Source organism: Girardinichthys multiradiatus, chromosome 8 (genome assembly GCF_021462225.1).
Source record: "Girardinichthys multiradiatus isolate DD_20200921_A chromosome 8, DD_fGirMul_XY1, whole genome shotgun sequence".
NCBI lineage: Eukaryota > Metazoa > Chordata > Actinopteri > Cyprinodontiformes > Goodeidae > Girardinichthys > Girardinichthys multiradiatus.
The window spans coordinates 7,287,838-7,304,059 of NC_061801.1; the positions used below are offsets into that span (position 1 = coordinate 7,287,838).

Genomic DNA, 16,222 nt, shown 5'->3' on the forward strand with positions numbered 1-16,222 from the left:
GGTAGTATGTTTATGGAGTCAATGTGAGACTTTCAATCATTTGAACAACTTACTTTTTGTTGGCTGGCCACTCCTGGCTAGGTTCACCACTGTTCCATGTTTTCTCCATGATAATAGATCTCGCTGTGGCTCAATGCAGTCCCAAAGTCTTAAAAATGGCTTTGTAACCCTTTCCAGACTGAATGTCCTATAAAGTTGCTATTTATCTGCTGATTTTGGGGTGTTGCGTCACCAGCAGGGGTCACTGCAGCCCCCCAAACATCCCTATTTTCTGCCGGTAGAATTAAAGCTACAGTAAAAATTGAGGCTTTTGAACTGTTTTTTTTTTTTTTTTTAGAAAACCTGAAATAGAAATATTTCAAAGTACAATATAATGATTTTAAATACAAATGTTTACAAAGAAGAAATAGTAAAAAAAGACTTTTGCTGTATATAAAATTGCCTTGAGGTTTTTATAGTTTCTACATGTAATTTGTCGGAAATGATAGAGTACCGTTATTATCATTCTTCTTCTTTTCTTCTTCTTCTTCTTCTTCTTCTTCTTATTATTATATACATAATACAATATACAAACATTTTCAAAAGATGACTTTGCTGTCTCATATCAATATAAAGTTTTATTATATTCAACAACAATAACAAGAAGTGTCTTATAGATCTTAACTGTGAAAGAAGAACTTTAATTTCAAACAAACCAGAAAAGATTTTAAACAGCTCTTTTAGCTTATGGGTCATTCCACAATGGTGAAAAGGCCTACCGAGCGGTACCAGAACATGGTCTATTTTCAAGAAGTCTTGAAGACCCAGCTCATCAGAGAATATCTCCTAACCCACCTCTTTCTGCACCTCCCTGTATACCTGTGCTCTATTTCTACAGAGTGCCGATGTACCGGTCACCTCTTACGGAACCTGACTACTGGTTGTCCTTCTAAGAAGCTTATTGTTTGAGTTGACATTAACTGTACTGTAATATGCTCATTTGTAGGTCGCTTTGGATTAAAGTGTCTGCCAAATGCATAAACATATATAAGTAAGACCATAGTCTAAAGAAATGCATTACAAAATTATTTTAAGAATATCCTCGTACATGTTTTCCTGCCAGAGAAAACAAAGACAACAAAGTATTCTTTTCAAGTTTAAGTTATTTTTATAGCTCATCTGCAAGCTCATGAAATAAGTAGAATATTGCTTCATCTAGTGGTGAAGTACTGGTACATACTGCTAAGCAGTACTCTAGAGGACGTTGAAGGAGGTGACACGGCCTGGCACAGCAGCCTGGCACATCTCCACTGTCTGGTCACTGTCCTCATAGGAAGTGCTGATGAACCAGCCACGGTACTTCACTGACTCGAAGGTGGTCAGAGATAAACCCATGGTACTCTTGATGAAAAGGAAGCGATCCATGTTTTGATCCTTGCTGATCTCCTGTAAATCCTCGTTACTGTATTTCTAACAGGCACAGAATATTGGAACAACACATTAGGAGGTCTGATGACAATGAGATCACAGTACAAATTTCTATTGTTCCTCTCAGTAATTTTTTACCCCAGGGTGGCATAGTCAAAATGGATATTTCCTGAACGAGCAGGTTAACAAAAGGGCACACTCAATTTCTTCAGAAATCTGGGTACACCCAAAATCATCATGGCTGATTTAGATTTCAAATGATTTTTCACTAAACCAAAAACTATTTTATGATAGGGAATGAGATAGGCATCTGTCAGAGCATAATAAAGCAATAAAAAAGGATTAATAATTAAAAAATAATAATAATATTGTCATTACAGTGATCAAACCCTAATTGTTGATCAGGTTTTTGCATGTTTCTACTGGTATTTTGATGATTAATCTTTGGTGATGAACTCAAAGTCTTTAAGGTTTAAGGTCTTCATTGCCATCATCCTAATCTTTAGCTTCCTCCTATCAAAGTCTCATTAGTTCTCTATGAGACATAGAGTTCCTGTGTGGGTTTTAGTCAAATATTTAACATTTCAAGGGATAAAACATCCCTCATACACATTAAAACCTGTAAAGTCAGACACAGCAAATCAAAGCTATACCACAAAAATGAACATAAATAAATAAAAAGTGAAGCTGTCCAAAAAACACTTTTCAGGGTTAAAACATGTTGCATGATTTTGTGTTTACCTCCAGAGTCAGCAAAACTTTATCATCCTTCAAAGAGCAAGAAATGTGCAGGTCCTTCGTGATTGATAAGAGAACAGTCAAAGAGTCAATTGTGGAGCTGCAGTAAGGTGCGTAGCTGGACATTCCAAGGTTCACTGAGGAGAAGAAAACAAAAAATGAGGGTTATTTCATGAGCTTTAACAACAAATCTTAGGGTCTATTGTAAAAAATATCAGGGTCATCCATTTCCATACAGCCCCTGGCAAAAATGATGGAATGACTACTGTTAGAGGAGGTTCAGCTCATTGTTTTACATTAAGACACATTGTCGTATTTAGCAGCTGAACATTCTGAATCTGTATTTTAATGATCTAACCCCTGTACACCTCCACATAGCTTTGGCACATTCCCATCTGAGGGGTCTACAGATAATTCCCTGGATGTTGTGGCTTGCTTTATGCACAGTCAATCATAGACCCTTAAACATAGATGTGTGTGGCATTCCTTGTTATTTTCAGATCCACGTAATTACCCCCACTCAAACTCCAATCAGGTTGTAGAAACATCTGAAGGATGACCAATGGAAACAGGATTTACCTCAGCTCAGTTTCAATAGGTCAAGGAAAAAGCTGTAAATCCTTTCAAACAAAAGATGTTCTCCTTGTCATTATGGGATATAGGAATTGTGGCTTTAGGGTGTAACATACCAAAATGTGGAAATATTGAAGTTTTGCGAGTACTGTATGTAACTCGGTGATACATATATACAGCACATGTATGTATTACAGTTTTTTTTAAACAAATCACAATTAGTCCAAGCATAAGTAGTTTAAATTGCAAATACTAGAGCAAATAATTCCTGCGGTCTTTCGTTACCTTTGCGTTCACAGTATCCACCTCTCAGAGTGACGGCCTGCAGCTTAAAATCTCTTGGATTCTGGATGAGATTTTTCTGGTAAATATCACACAGCGTGATCTGCTTCCCACTGTTGATTCTCTGGAAGGTAGGTTTTCTCTCTCCCATGGAGGAGTTCCAGCCTTTCTGAAAAATGGTTTCTGTGAAAAAAGACGATAAGTTCTCAGTAACTTCCAAACGTGGGGTGTATATAAAATTCCTTGTCTGCCGAATTTCCTCAAGTTAACACAGATGGGAATTTTTCCACTAAATAAGAGCTTCTCCTGGGGCAAACATTCCATCAACCTAAACTCTGTTCAATGCAGTACTATAAATCTTAGAAAAAAGAGGCTAGCAAACCTTCTGAATACAATATCTTGTTGCTGGTTGGATGCTGAAATCTAAAAAAACATTCTGTTCCATTCAGTTTATGAAAAGGCTGCAGAAGAACATTAAAGCCACATTTTTATCAAAAGTACCAGGGACTTAATTTTTGTAGCCCAATGATTTTATTTCATGGAAATGTTGTTGAAAAGAAGTCATACAAATCAGGATTGTCCCCACCTTCCCATCAGGATGTGCTGAGGTGCAGACGTTTCTGTTTCTACTTCTCTGATTTTTGCTTTATTAAAGACATAGTTCCCTCTGATCATTCATTCTCTTGGCCTCTCTACAGATGTAGCTGTGTACTACTACCAACCTTCCACCACACAGTCCATGATGGCGCTGCAGAGCTGGTCATCGCTGAGGTCTCTGCCACACTGAGACAGGGACTTCCTCAGCTTGTTCACAGTGAGCACCAGGTTAGCCATGCTCTTCATGGTCTTCCTGTTGTGAGCAACCACCAGGTCCAATGAATCGCTGAGCTCAAAGACCTCACTCTTTACTTCCTACAGAAGAAGTAAATACAAATCACGCCAATGTTACCACCATTCGTCCTCATCGCTGGTCATGTCACTACAACTTTCACTATTACAAGTCTTGTGAAAATACTGTACATCATCAGTCTCATACATGCATGGTTAAAAAGAATCTACACCTGTTGCCAAATTCTAGGGTTTTACTTTTTTTCAATGTGCCAGGACTTCTGGGGTGTACTTAGTTTTTCATAAAGCCTTACAGCTCAGTGAATCAATGCTTCATCTTTGCTGAAAAGTGATTCAATGAAAGGGCCTTTAATGACCTCAGATCTGGATCCTACTGAAGAAATATGGAAAGGTCTGAAGGAACTGCAGGGTAGAGACTCCAGCATTCACACATAACACAGCTTCAGCAGTTTTCCCAGGAAGATAGGGCTAATCTGTCTTTTGGTAAATGTTGTAAAGGACAGAGATCACTTGTTAGCAGTGATTGCTGCAGCATTTTCTTGTTGTTCATACCATGTTGTTTAAATATTCAGTTGAAACACAGTTGGTAGCACTGTTGCCTCAACGTTGTCTTTGGATGTCTTTGTGTGGCGATTTGTCCTGTGTGTCTCTATGTTGACCTGTGGGGGGTTGGAGACCTGTCTAGGGTGTCTAACCTAATGACCACTCAAAATAGGTGGTCGCTGGGTGACCGACCTTGCAAGAACAAGCAGGTGTAAACATGTAAATGGATGAATATGACACCATTAAATGTTTTCAAAGGTTTTTTTTTGTATATCATGAAACAACATGAACACTTCAGATCTGATGATTTACTCTCTCTAACCACTTCCACCAAGACTTTCAAAGTGCCTTCACTATAACTTTATGTCTGATCAAATTGACCTCGGAGACAGCGAACAACTGCCTGACAAGCTAAAAAAGTTTGATTAACAGTTAAAACATTAATCATCTTAAATATTGTTCTGAACATTTGTTCCACGCCACAGAATTTTCTCATGTGTCTTGATCCTGTTACTGAGTAGCTGCAGTAATCATTTAATTTCAGCTAAACTGGTAATTCTGTTAATCTTAAAATAAATCTGTTTTAGATTTACAAAACGTCTTCATTCCTGTGTTTTATATGTGTGATAAGTTAATTATCTCTTAATCTAAAGGATTCAACCTTCAATGGATTATGGGACTGATACAATCTGACATCAATACATGATTATATTTTAGTTTGCCACCGATGCTGCTACACTGCCAGTATGATAGTTATCCTGAATGACAAATCTTACCTCCATGTCACAGGAGGGAAATCTGGACTCAGGTGAGCTAATGGAAAAAGAAAGCATCAAATATGTTAGTCAGTGAAACATCTTACTTAGGTTTGCTCTGGTAGAATTATTAATAACATACAGTACACTTCAGCTGCATTCAGAGAGTAGTTAAATCACTGGGGTATGTCAAATATCATCAGATGAACTTTATAGCCACTGTGGTAACTGTGGAGACTATAAAGCATGAATAATTACTTTCATATTGCTTGTTACTCAACTGCAGCTGAAAACTGTACAACCAACAGAACTGTTGAAGGTTGAACTTTATTAAACTAGTAATCCAATCCACAAAAGTCAGTTCTTCAAGCAACATCAGCCAATTCTCCTAATGAATCATATGTCTACCTGCAGTTAGGCTGGGATTCAGCCCAGTTCTAACACCATGTTTTATTCCGAGCCTCCTGGACATCCAGGAGGCTGTTTATGGGAAGTGAAGCATATTGCTTGACAGGCCAGACGTTTTCATTTTTTAAGGAAGTAGTTTGGCAGGAGATTCCGCTCCAATTTGTTTGACGGGAAGCACTGCTTCTGAGTTAACACACTTATTTGAAAACTAAAACTGTTCTGTGCTACCTTATGTCCACAATGGTCAAAAACATTTAGTTGTGATCCTGACTGATGAATGAATGATTATTTCATTATTACAGTACACATTGTATGAAACTTTCACTTTTACAATTTAAAACAAGCAAAATAGAAAAATGCTGGGCTAAAATCTGCCAGACAGGAAGAGAAAATGATCAAATCTTCAACCTAATACTAAATTTCATATATTGATAAACATTACAGCCTTTGTTAATAAGTTTAAAGGCAAGTTGTGCATTAAATGTTCTTCCACTTACCACTCCAGTACTTCAGATAAATCGAAGTCACACATTGTGCCTAAGAGTTAAGTCTCTGAAATGATTGTGGTGATCAAACTGTCTCTTTCTCAGCATTTATAAACAACTCACTTCCTTTTAGAAAGTTAGAGATGCAGACTCTCTCACCATGGCTTTGGGGAACCACACTGCTGCTTCTTTGCCCAGTGGAAAAATACTCCATTATGTAATGGTGTATTTTACGCAGAGGCTCACAGAAGTGTATAGATCCCTGTTGAAATGCTGGTGTTATTGTTATGTTATTTTACGGCTCTGATGCAGGTAACACACACACACACACACACACACACACACACACACACACACTCACACACATGATCGATAGAATGGTTTATTAAGAAACACCAGTGGAGGACTTCAGGATTTCTGCACTGGATCAAGACGAACACTGAAGGGAGAAGGTGAGTATTAATAATTATTGTTGAATGTGGAAAATGATAAAGGATTTGAGGTTTCATTTACTATTTGTGGATGAAGGTGGAAGTCCAGGGAAGGTGAGCAACTGATTATGAGGTTGACATGTTTGGGTTGTCTGAGAGGCTTGTGCTGGCTGAGCATCTGTTTTGTCTTTTTCCAGCTGGAGACTGATGGGAGCACCACAGAAGGTTGAGGGTGGACAGGCAGGTGAGCAATGGGATGCCGAGCCACAGTGTAGCCACTGAGGTAGGAACCCAGCACTGGCTGTTGGGACAGGACCCTGGGAGCAAGGATGTAAAGATGAGATCAATAAAGGAATTCTCTATGAAGGAGCAAGACCTGGCCGGGTTACCGCGCTATGAGGACCAACAATCTGGCGTCTCTCTCAGGGATTCCTGCTCCTCTTAAGCACTTCCTGACAATCCTGATAAGCTACAGCTGCGGGCCCTGCCAGTCGCACCCTGCTGGAGAACAGTGAGAAGACAACAGAGAAGGATCACACAAACCTGCGCACAGGACTCTGATTTAAAAAAATAAGACCAAGATAAATAATTTATTGTACAATGTAATATATTAATATTATATAATTCTGTCAGATTTAGTTCTGACATTTGACTAGGCCATTACAAACTCTGATTTTCCTCTCATGCAGTGATTCGTTTGTTGATGTAGATCTATGCTTGAGCCCACTGTGATGCTGCAGAATAAAATCCACCTTCATCTTCATCTTTCTATCACCTGAATGTTTTTGGCCAAAGCTGACTGGTATTTGGAAGTATTCATAACTTCATCCATCCTGACATAACACTCAATTCACTGAAGAAAAGTAATCCCATAGCATGATTCTGCCACCACCATGTTTGACTGTGGGTATTGTCTTCTTCTGATGATAATTTATCGGTTAAAAACACGATCAGGTCACAATCTCTAGCTGTTTGGATTTCATTTTGCTTTGGATTAATGGTTTAAGCATGTCCTTGTTATAATCTTTACGTCTCGCCTGGTCCTGTTTATTTTCCTGTGCTCATTATTGCTAGATGTTTTCATTAGTTCACTGTTTTGTGTTTAAATTCCCAAGTTTTTTTTTGTCCTGTCCTTGTGAGTTATTAAATTTATTTCTCTTAGGTCTTGGTTTTGTCTCTCCCTTGTAGTCTTATTTGGTATCTCTGTTCAGCTCTATCCATGTTAATTTGTGTTCCACTCTCAGCCACAGCCGTCATGGAATCAGCTGATTCTGTTCACCTGAGTCACCTCATTTCCCTCCATTGCCCACACATGTTCCACCTCCTTTATAAGCTCTTCATTGGTCATTGTTCTTTGTTTCTTTTTCATGTTCCAATCATAGTTTTACCGGCCCATTTCCATGTCTGTTTTTCATCTACAATTATGTCGTGTTCTTCTTGTGCCATGGAGTAACGTTTTGCCTTTTTGTACATTTACTTTTTATTTTCATTAAATCTCCTTAAATCATCGTGCTATCCCAGCCTGCCTGCTTGCCTGTTTGCATTTTGGTTCAACATGAAGAACTTCATCACACTTTAGGGAATAATGACCCAAAACCTGAAGTTTGGTTCCATCATACCAGAACACATTCACTCACAAGGTTTTGAAGCTTTTTCCCAGGCCATAGACGTTTTCTTTGGAATAAAACATTTCTGTTTTTCAATCCTTCCTTAGTTCAGACATATGTAGAACACAACCAATATATATCAGAAACTACTGCAGCTCCCTCGGTGTTGCTGCCTTAACTGTGCCATAGAGAATGTAAGAATTAGCTTCTTGAACTCTTCTCCTGACTGATACCTTTATACAATGAGATCCTCTTGATCATTTCTAACATCTCTGCAAACTGTTGCATTAGCTAAAGGAAGCAAATATCAGAAGAAAATGCTGTTAGGACAACTGAACTTTACTCATAGTTAAACATACTCACTATAACAGCTGGCAGGTGTGAACTCAAAAAGACTAAATACTGGAAACTGAATGAAAATGTGCTTCAGGAAAGTATTCAAGGGTGTGAACATTTATGTAACAAGGTTAATGCAGAGTTTTAGTCTTTATACTTTTTCCTCCAATCAATTCACTTGTTTTTAAGTTATGTCGTGCAGGATATATGTTACACTAACAGTGGAAAAAGTTTGGAAATAACTCAAATGATTGTTTCTTACCTGCCCTACCTGATGACAATTTGCTCTCCCTTCCTGAGTCATGGATAAAACTTTAAGCAAGGTGGATCTGAAATTATTCTAGGCTTTGAACTTGTTATGAGCAGATGTGTGCAACTTTTATGTATTTTACTGTTTGCTGGGATAGAACGGCATATATGACCTACATTAAACTTTTCTCTACCCACCCATGTGGGAGGATGTGGTAGGTATATTAATGCTGATATTTTGAGTCACAATCAATTTATTTTGCTGTGTAAATCTCGGAAGAAAACCATTGCAAAATGAAGAGAAAAATATATTTTCCAGTATGTTACCTGCTGACATGCACGGTAGTTCCAGAGTAAAGCAAAAAACATATCTGGCCATCTCCATCCTGTTGTGAAAACAATTTTCTTGCTGTTGCGTCAAAGAAAAAAGAAAAAAGAAAAGGTGTAAAACTTGAGGGTGATAGTTTTCTGGTTTCCATTCAAAAAAGACTTCTTGGTACTTTATGTGTAAAGTCTATAATACAACAAGGGAAATATTCCATCATCCTCTTCCTGCAGATCAAATCTAACGGAATGACACAAACAGACCCACCACACTCCTTGCCTACACCACAACGATAGCAAACTTGAGGGGAAAAAAAAGAAAGAAAAGAAGATAAAAGTTTTATGATTTGCATTTAGAAAGACTCACCTCTTCAGATTTGTTCCTGTTCTGATTGAACTGCAATTTAAATAGAGTCTGGACCTTACATGATAGGGTTTATTGAATTTTGGCTAAATATACAAACAAATTGGTTGTGACTCTTTAGTCACATAGTTAAATGTTTGTGAGTTGTTTATTAAATATAGATGTGGAGTTTTACTATCTGTGTAACTAAGGTTGCAAATCTGTGCTAATGTAAAAAAAAAAAAACATGATCAAAGATTCAGTGCATCAAAGAAGCCTTTAAACACAATGGAAATGGCTAATTGAGTGATTATTGAGTGTCTGGATTTTCATTAGTGTTGGTTTTCTTATCATTTCATATTCAATTCAATTCAGTTTTATTTATATAGCGCCAATTCACAACACAAGTCGTCTCAAGGCACTTCACAACAGTCAGGTTCATACATTCCAATTAATCCTAACCATTGAACAGTGCAGTCAGATTCATTTATTTATTCAAATTGGATAAAATGTTTTTCTGTCTAAGGAAACCCAGCAGATTGCATCTAGTCAGTGACTTGCAGCATTCACTCCTCCTGGATGAGCATGTAGAGACAGTGGACAGTCACTGGCGTTGACTTTGCAGCAATCCCTCATACTGAGCATGCATGTAGCGACAGTGGAGAGGAAAAACTCCCTTTTAACAGGAAGAAACCTCCAGCAGAACCAGGCTCAGTGTGAGCGGCCATCTGCCACGACCGACTGGGGGTTTGAGAGAACAGAGCAGAGACACAAAGAGAACAAAGAAGCACTGATCCAGGAGTCCTTTCTATGGGAAGGAAAAGTAAATGTTAATGGATGTAGCTCCTTTAGTCGTTTCATCTAGGAAGAAAGAACAGATAAACTCTGAGCCAGTTTTCAAGGTTAGAGTCTGAAAGAGAGCACATACAATTAGTTACAGTAAAAGCTCAGTCAATCGCCATGTCTAGGAGAGAGAAAGGGTTAAATACTAAAAGACAGGGCTATGTGGATCGGTAGAAGGTGATCATTAAGTTGTTGCCAGCAGAAGCTCGGACGATTCCCCTCTCCAGAAAGGTGTCACAGGTAGACACAGAGTCAGGCCAGGTGTAACTTCTAGGAAGAGAAAAGAGAGAACAAGGTTAAAAGCTGAAATAACAGCAAATAATGCAAAATTGGAGAGTAGTGTGAGAATGTAGCGAAGAGGGTGAAAGTGGTCACTATGTCCTCCAGCAGCCTAAGCCTATAGCAGCATAACTACAGATAGTTTCAGTTTCAGTTTATTTATTTATATAGCGCTTATTTACAACATTGTCGTCTCAAGGCACCCCACAAAGGGTCTGGAATGGCGCGGGGCCGCCGGGGAGGCCAGACCAAACCACCGAGTGCCATGTTTATGCTTTAAAGGTCTTGTCTTATACAGTTAATTTCTCTGTGTTCATGATTGTTATTTGTGTCTTGCAACATAATTTCTTTCGTTTAGTTTCTTATTAATTTCTAGTTTTTTTTTCTCTTTGTGCATTTTGGATCCCCTTGGTTTGTAGTTTTATTTAGTCTAGTTGACCTCCCTATTTGCTCTCTGCTTCAGCTGTTCCACATCCCCCTGATTAAGCTCATTTGGATCCAATGTCCCTCTCCACTCTTACCGCAGTATATAAGCTCACTGGTTTTCGTTGCTCCTTACTGGTTCCTTGCTCCATGTAGTGCTTTTGCTGTGATTCTTTCATCATTAAAACGGTGCTCTTTTGCCACCGTCAGTCTCTGCGCTACAATCTTCCATTTGCAACAAAACATGACACTGGTCCAGTTTAGAGGATAGAGTGCCTTGCAAAAATAATTCTACCCCATTTAATATTTCACATTTAGTCCCATTTGTTGCATAAACAGATTCAAGTTTATTTTCAGCTTATCTAGGCTGATAAAAGGATTAACTTTGTCTTGACCTCTCTCTGGGGTTTAAAGCAAGGGCTTGTGGTCTACTTTTGTTTTTCAATCTAAAACTAATTTATGGGAGAACAGTTTGGGAGAGGAATAGGGGGGAAATGCAAACAAGGAGCCTATCTATAGTTTTGTCAACTTTTACATCAGAACTGCCACAATAGAACAACAGAACCGACCAGAGACCCCCAGACATGAGGCTCCCACAGTCCCCTCTGTTGGCTTAGCTTACAGGGAAATCTGAGCTCAGCAGCTGTTGCTTTGGCTGTAGAGGTCACTCGAAGCTCTGGGTTCTAGTTCAGTTCTTTGTCTGTCTTGGATGGTTCCTCATTTATCAACACTGCGAAACTGATTACAAAGAAAATCCATTATTTAAACCCAGAGAGAGACAAAAATATAAACCATCATTGCAGATAAAATGCTTTCCCATTCAAGGTTTCAGACGTCATCATTCAGGAATAAAAATACAGCCTTTAAGAGTTTAACTGGGAACGGCTATTTAAAGTAAACCAATCATTACATTCAAATAACCGATACACATTATTATTATTATTATTATTATCATTGTTTTGAATTGTTCTTCAGTATTTCTGGCCGTGTTTCTACTGTTTTTGTTTGGTGTTGGTTAAATCCCTTTCTTGCCATTTTTTTTTTTTTTTTGAGGGTTTTTCTTTCGGGGTTTAGGTTCTTTTTGGGTTTTTTCTAAGTCCGGTGTCGGCGGTGGCTTCAACAGCCCTGTTATAGGGTTGGCCCGCTGTCACACCTGTTGTTTCTGTTTGGCCAGCTCAACGGGTCCATCTTTCTGTTTGTACTTTTGGGTTTGTTTGAGGGCATGGGGAGGTAAGGGTTATTTGTCTTGTTTTATTTTCACTGAAAATAGCAATTCAAAATTGCAGTTTCAACGGCAAGAAACAAAGTAAGAGTATAGTGAATGCTTGAACCCATATCTTGTCTCCATGCCCTCATTAAATTTGTTGTGACCCTGTCCTTTTGTTTTTTCCACAAGCCTCTGTTGCGTTAATAAAGACACAAAAACTGACCTTCAAGGTACTAATGCATAAACTGATGTAAACATTTAACTATTCTAACCAAAACTGCTGAAAAGGTCAAAAGGTCACATCACATTGGCTAAATAATGTTCTATTTCACACAGGGGTTTTGAAGTTGTTCAAAATGCAGCGTTTTTGTTAATGAAGCTGTTATTAAATGCAGGTAAACACCTATAAAAATAATTAAGTTAATGCTCAAGCTTCTAATCCATGTCCCCTCCAAGTGCCTGCAGTGGGCCTTGGGTTAAAATATGCTCCAACCACAAACAACAGTAGCTTTGTCCATAGTTTGCACCCTCTCTAGTAACTCTGGAGTAGCTGCAATGATTCACAGCTCAGGGCCAGATTAGTTCAAAAATCTGACCTTTATGGAAGAGTGGGAGGATTCTCAAAAAAACCATAAGAGGACCCCTCTTCAACGTTTGGGTGCAAATGCCAAAGAAATTAGTGGTATTAAACTGCACGTTTACCAACGGTCAACTCTGAGGGGGAATTTTTATGTAATTTCTACAAAATGAGGTCACCAGAAAGAGACCAAGATTACAGCTAGTTAGAAACAGATCACATTTACAGAGTCTTTATTGAGTTTTAAGGGGTTTTCTCTCTTAAGACATTGCGTTGCTCCTCAAGACTGTTACTTTTACTGTAAGAACGGCCTAGTATATTATAACTTACATGTTCACCTAACTATGGTTACACAAAGAGCCACACAGCTAATCTTAACTGTGGCAGGAAGAGGTAAATCTTGAAGACGTTTTGGTTTACTTGTTGACGTATTAACACTCTGATTTCAGTTTCAGTTCAGTTTCAGTTTTATTTATTTATAAAGCGCCAATTCACAACACATGTTGTCTCAAGGCACTTCACAACAGTCAGATACATACATTCCAATTAATCCTAACAATTGAACAGTGCAGTCAGAGTTAGCTTTTTATTCAAATTGGATAAAACGTTTTTCTATCAAAGGAAACCCAGCAGATTGCATCCAGTCAGTGACTTCACTCCTCCTGGATGAGCATGTAGAGACAGTGGACAGTCACTGGCGTTGACTTTGCAGCAATCCCTCATACTGAGCATGCATGTAGCGACAGTAGAGAGGAAAAACTCCCTTTTAACAGGAAGAAACCTCCAGCAGAACCAGGCTCAGTGTGAGCGGCCATCTGCCACGACCGACTGGGGGTTTGAGAGAACAGAGCAGAGACACAAAGAGAACAAAGAAGCACTGATCCAGAAGTACTTTCTATGGGAAGGAAAAGTAAATGTTAATGGATGTAGCTCCTTTAGTCGTTTCACCTAGAAAGAAAGAACAGATAAACTCTGAGCCAGTTTTCAAGGTTAGAGTCTGAAAGAGAGCACATATAATTAGTTACAGTAAAAGCTCAGTCAATTTCCATGTCTAGGAGAGAGAAAGGGTTAAACACTAAAAGACAGGGCTATGTGGATCATCGGTAGAGGGTGAGCATTAAGTTGTTGCCAGCAGAAGCTTGGACGATTCCCCTCTCCAGAAAGGTGTCACAGGCAGACACAGAGCCAGGCCAGGTGTAGGTTCTAGGAAGAGAAAAGAGAGAACAAAGTTAAAAGCTGAAATAACAGCAAATAATGCTGTAAGAAAAAAACCAGGGTGGTTGGTGAATCCAGGCCAGAAACCTGAAGAATAAAAAAGAATCCTAAATAGAACCTGTCTGACAACATGAAGCAAAGTAAAAGATCTTTAAAAAGCAACACATCATGCCCTGATCTACCATCATGCAAGAATGAACAGCTATCATTGTGGGGCGACTGTGGTTTTGTGGGTAGAGAGGTTGTCTTGCAATCTGAAAGTTGTGTGTTCGTTTTCATCTTCCTCCTTCTATATGTCGATGGTGCTGGTAGTGTGATGGTCTACTACCAATACTTTGCTTCTGCAAGACCTAGACATCTTACCGTAATTGATGGAACCATGAATCCTGCCCTCTAGCAGAAAAGGAGAGTGTTCAGCCATCAATTTGTTGTCATAAGCTCAAGCAGGGTGTTATGCAGCAAGACAATGATTCCATGTGCACTAGTAAGTCTGCCTCTGAATGGCTAACAGAAACTAAATGAAGGTTTTGGAGTGGCCTAGTCAAAGTCTGGAATCCAATTGAGATGCTGCAGCCTGACCATAAAAAGGATGTTCAAGATCCAAATCCCTACATGACTGAAATAAACAGATTCTGCAAAGTGGACCAGAGTTCCTCCACAGCAAAGTAAAACTCTCATTGCCAGTTACTGCAAATTCTTGATGGTTGTTGCCACCAAGGTAGCCAGGTGTGCACAACCAGTTGTTAAATTTAGGGTGTGAAAATTTGTTCATATAGGTCCACCTGTGTTTAGATAGCTTTTTACCTAAATAGTTTTCTCATACTTCAACGTTTCATATCATCAAAAACATTTAAAGATGAGGTAAAGACAACCTGAGTAAATACAAAAAGTAAATAACTTTTTCACAGCATTTCATGTGCTGTATATGCTTTACAAGTAATATTGCACCTAATGTTTTAGTTAATACACAAAAAATTAAAACAACTAATCAGCATTTTCTCCCAGGTTGAATCACATGACTCAGTTCTTTTCAATTCAGAAATTCAAAACTAGAACCAATCTATTTAACTATATCAGATTATCTGATACCTATGTTTACAACAAGGATACAGGATTTGAAACCTTATTAGAGAACAATAAATCCCATGTTTAAAAGTAAATAGGTGAACTTCAGGACAGAGGTAGTCTCGTATTGGATGGGTTGTACTGGAATTCTAATTTCCCCTCGGGGATCAATAAAGTATCTTTGAATTTGAATTGAATTGAATTTCAGGCCTTATTCTTACCATTGTCTCCAAAAATAAGGTTGTCTGCCTAGGAATTGGGTAAAAAGGTTTAAGTATTCAGATGAACATGATCTAAGGTCAGTTTGTGCTAAAACAGCAGCTGCAATAATTATACTATTTACTAATATTGGTTATGCAGCTTTTATAGAGTGACTTATGTGAAAACTGTAGAAACTGTTGGACCCGAAGCCAAAAGCTAGTCCGAGAGGGGCCGATACTCAACGCACTTCTGCAGCCTTGAAACAACACCAGTCAAACATGTATGTAAACACTATTTAAACTGTTGTGCTTTTTACATCTTCACTTTCATTTCAGACAGTTACTCTGGCCAGAAACGTTTTTACATGTTCTGTTAGTTTCACACAGGAAAGTCATTGGTGGGGGACCAACATCCTACCTCAGTCTTACATGTAGCACATTTTCCTCTGCACTGCACATTGCAAACTACCAACAATTTAAAGTTACATAAAACAGCATTCCCATAAACTGTCATGAAGTTTGGGAGACCAGAGACGTTTTAAAACTGTAGAAGTCCGCTTTGGTCTTGGCCTGTCGTGGCTTGGCCTTCGCTTCATCCTCTGTAAAAAAACTTATCTGGATTTATACTTAAGAAGATGCTCATAAACCTTTCGACGGAACCACATTTCATACATTCTGAAGTGCTCCTATAATGAAGTCATTGGTTAGGTAACACACACCCATATGGCCTTCCTATCTTACCAAGTCAGTGTTTGACCTCTTGCTCCTTTTGTCTTATTGGCCTTCTGAAGAGGCTTTGAACCTCTCAGAATATCACGTTTCAAAGCTTCTGCTCAGGGATGCAAATACCACAATATTTTTTTAACTAGAACCATTAAGCTTAAAGAAGGAACTGAATCAAAGAAGTCGTGCAGAAACAAGCAGAAACAAAAGTTGTGTGTTTCTTTCTCTTGCTTTGGTAGGTGAAACAGGAAATAGGATAAAATGTTTTTTCTCAAAGGTATAATTGCGGTGCTAAACTTCCTGTTACGCTCTGTTTCATTGTTCAGTATTGGTTTTTCTCACTCTTTGAGGACTGCTTCC

At 38.6% G+C, this 16,222-nt stretch overlaps 1 protein-coding gene and 1 long non-coding RNA gene across 2 annotated transcripts; one reads left to right on the forward strand and one right to left on the reverse strand.

The window, feature by feature from the left end:
• Nucleotides 1–597: 597 nt before the first annotated feature.
• il1b (interleukin 1, beta) lies at nucleotides 598–6,141 on the reverse strand. Its single transcript, XM_047373277.1, has 6 exons — nucleotides 6,053–6,141; nucleotides 5,169–5,205; nucleotides 3,723–3,912; nucleotides 3,004–3,183; nucleotides 2,149–2,282; nucleotides 598–1,449 (listed from the first exon to the last, which is right to left on the reverse strand). The coding sequence occupies exons 1-6, from the start codon at nucleotides 6,085–6,087 to the stop codon at nucleotides 1,234–1,236; spliced, it is 792 nt and encodes a 263-aa protein (XP_047229233.1). The 5' UTR covers nucleotides 6,088–6,141; the 3' UTR covers nucleotides 598–1,233.
• Nucleotides 6,142–6,313: 172 nt separating this feature from the next.
• On the forward strand, nucleotides 6,314–7,028 carry LOC124873126. Its single transcript, XR_007039450.1, has 2 exons — nucleotides 6,314–6,492; nucleotides 6,669–7,028. It is a non-coding gene; the product is annotated as an uncharacterized LOC124873126 (long non-coding RNA).
• Nucleotides 7,029–16,222: the final 9,194 nt, after the last annotated feature.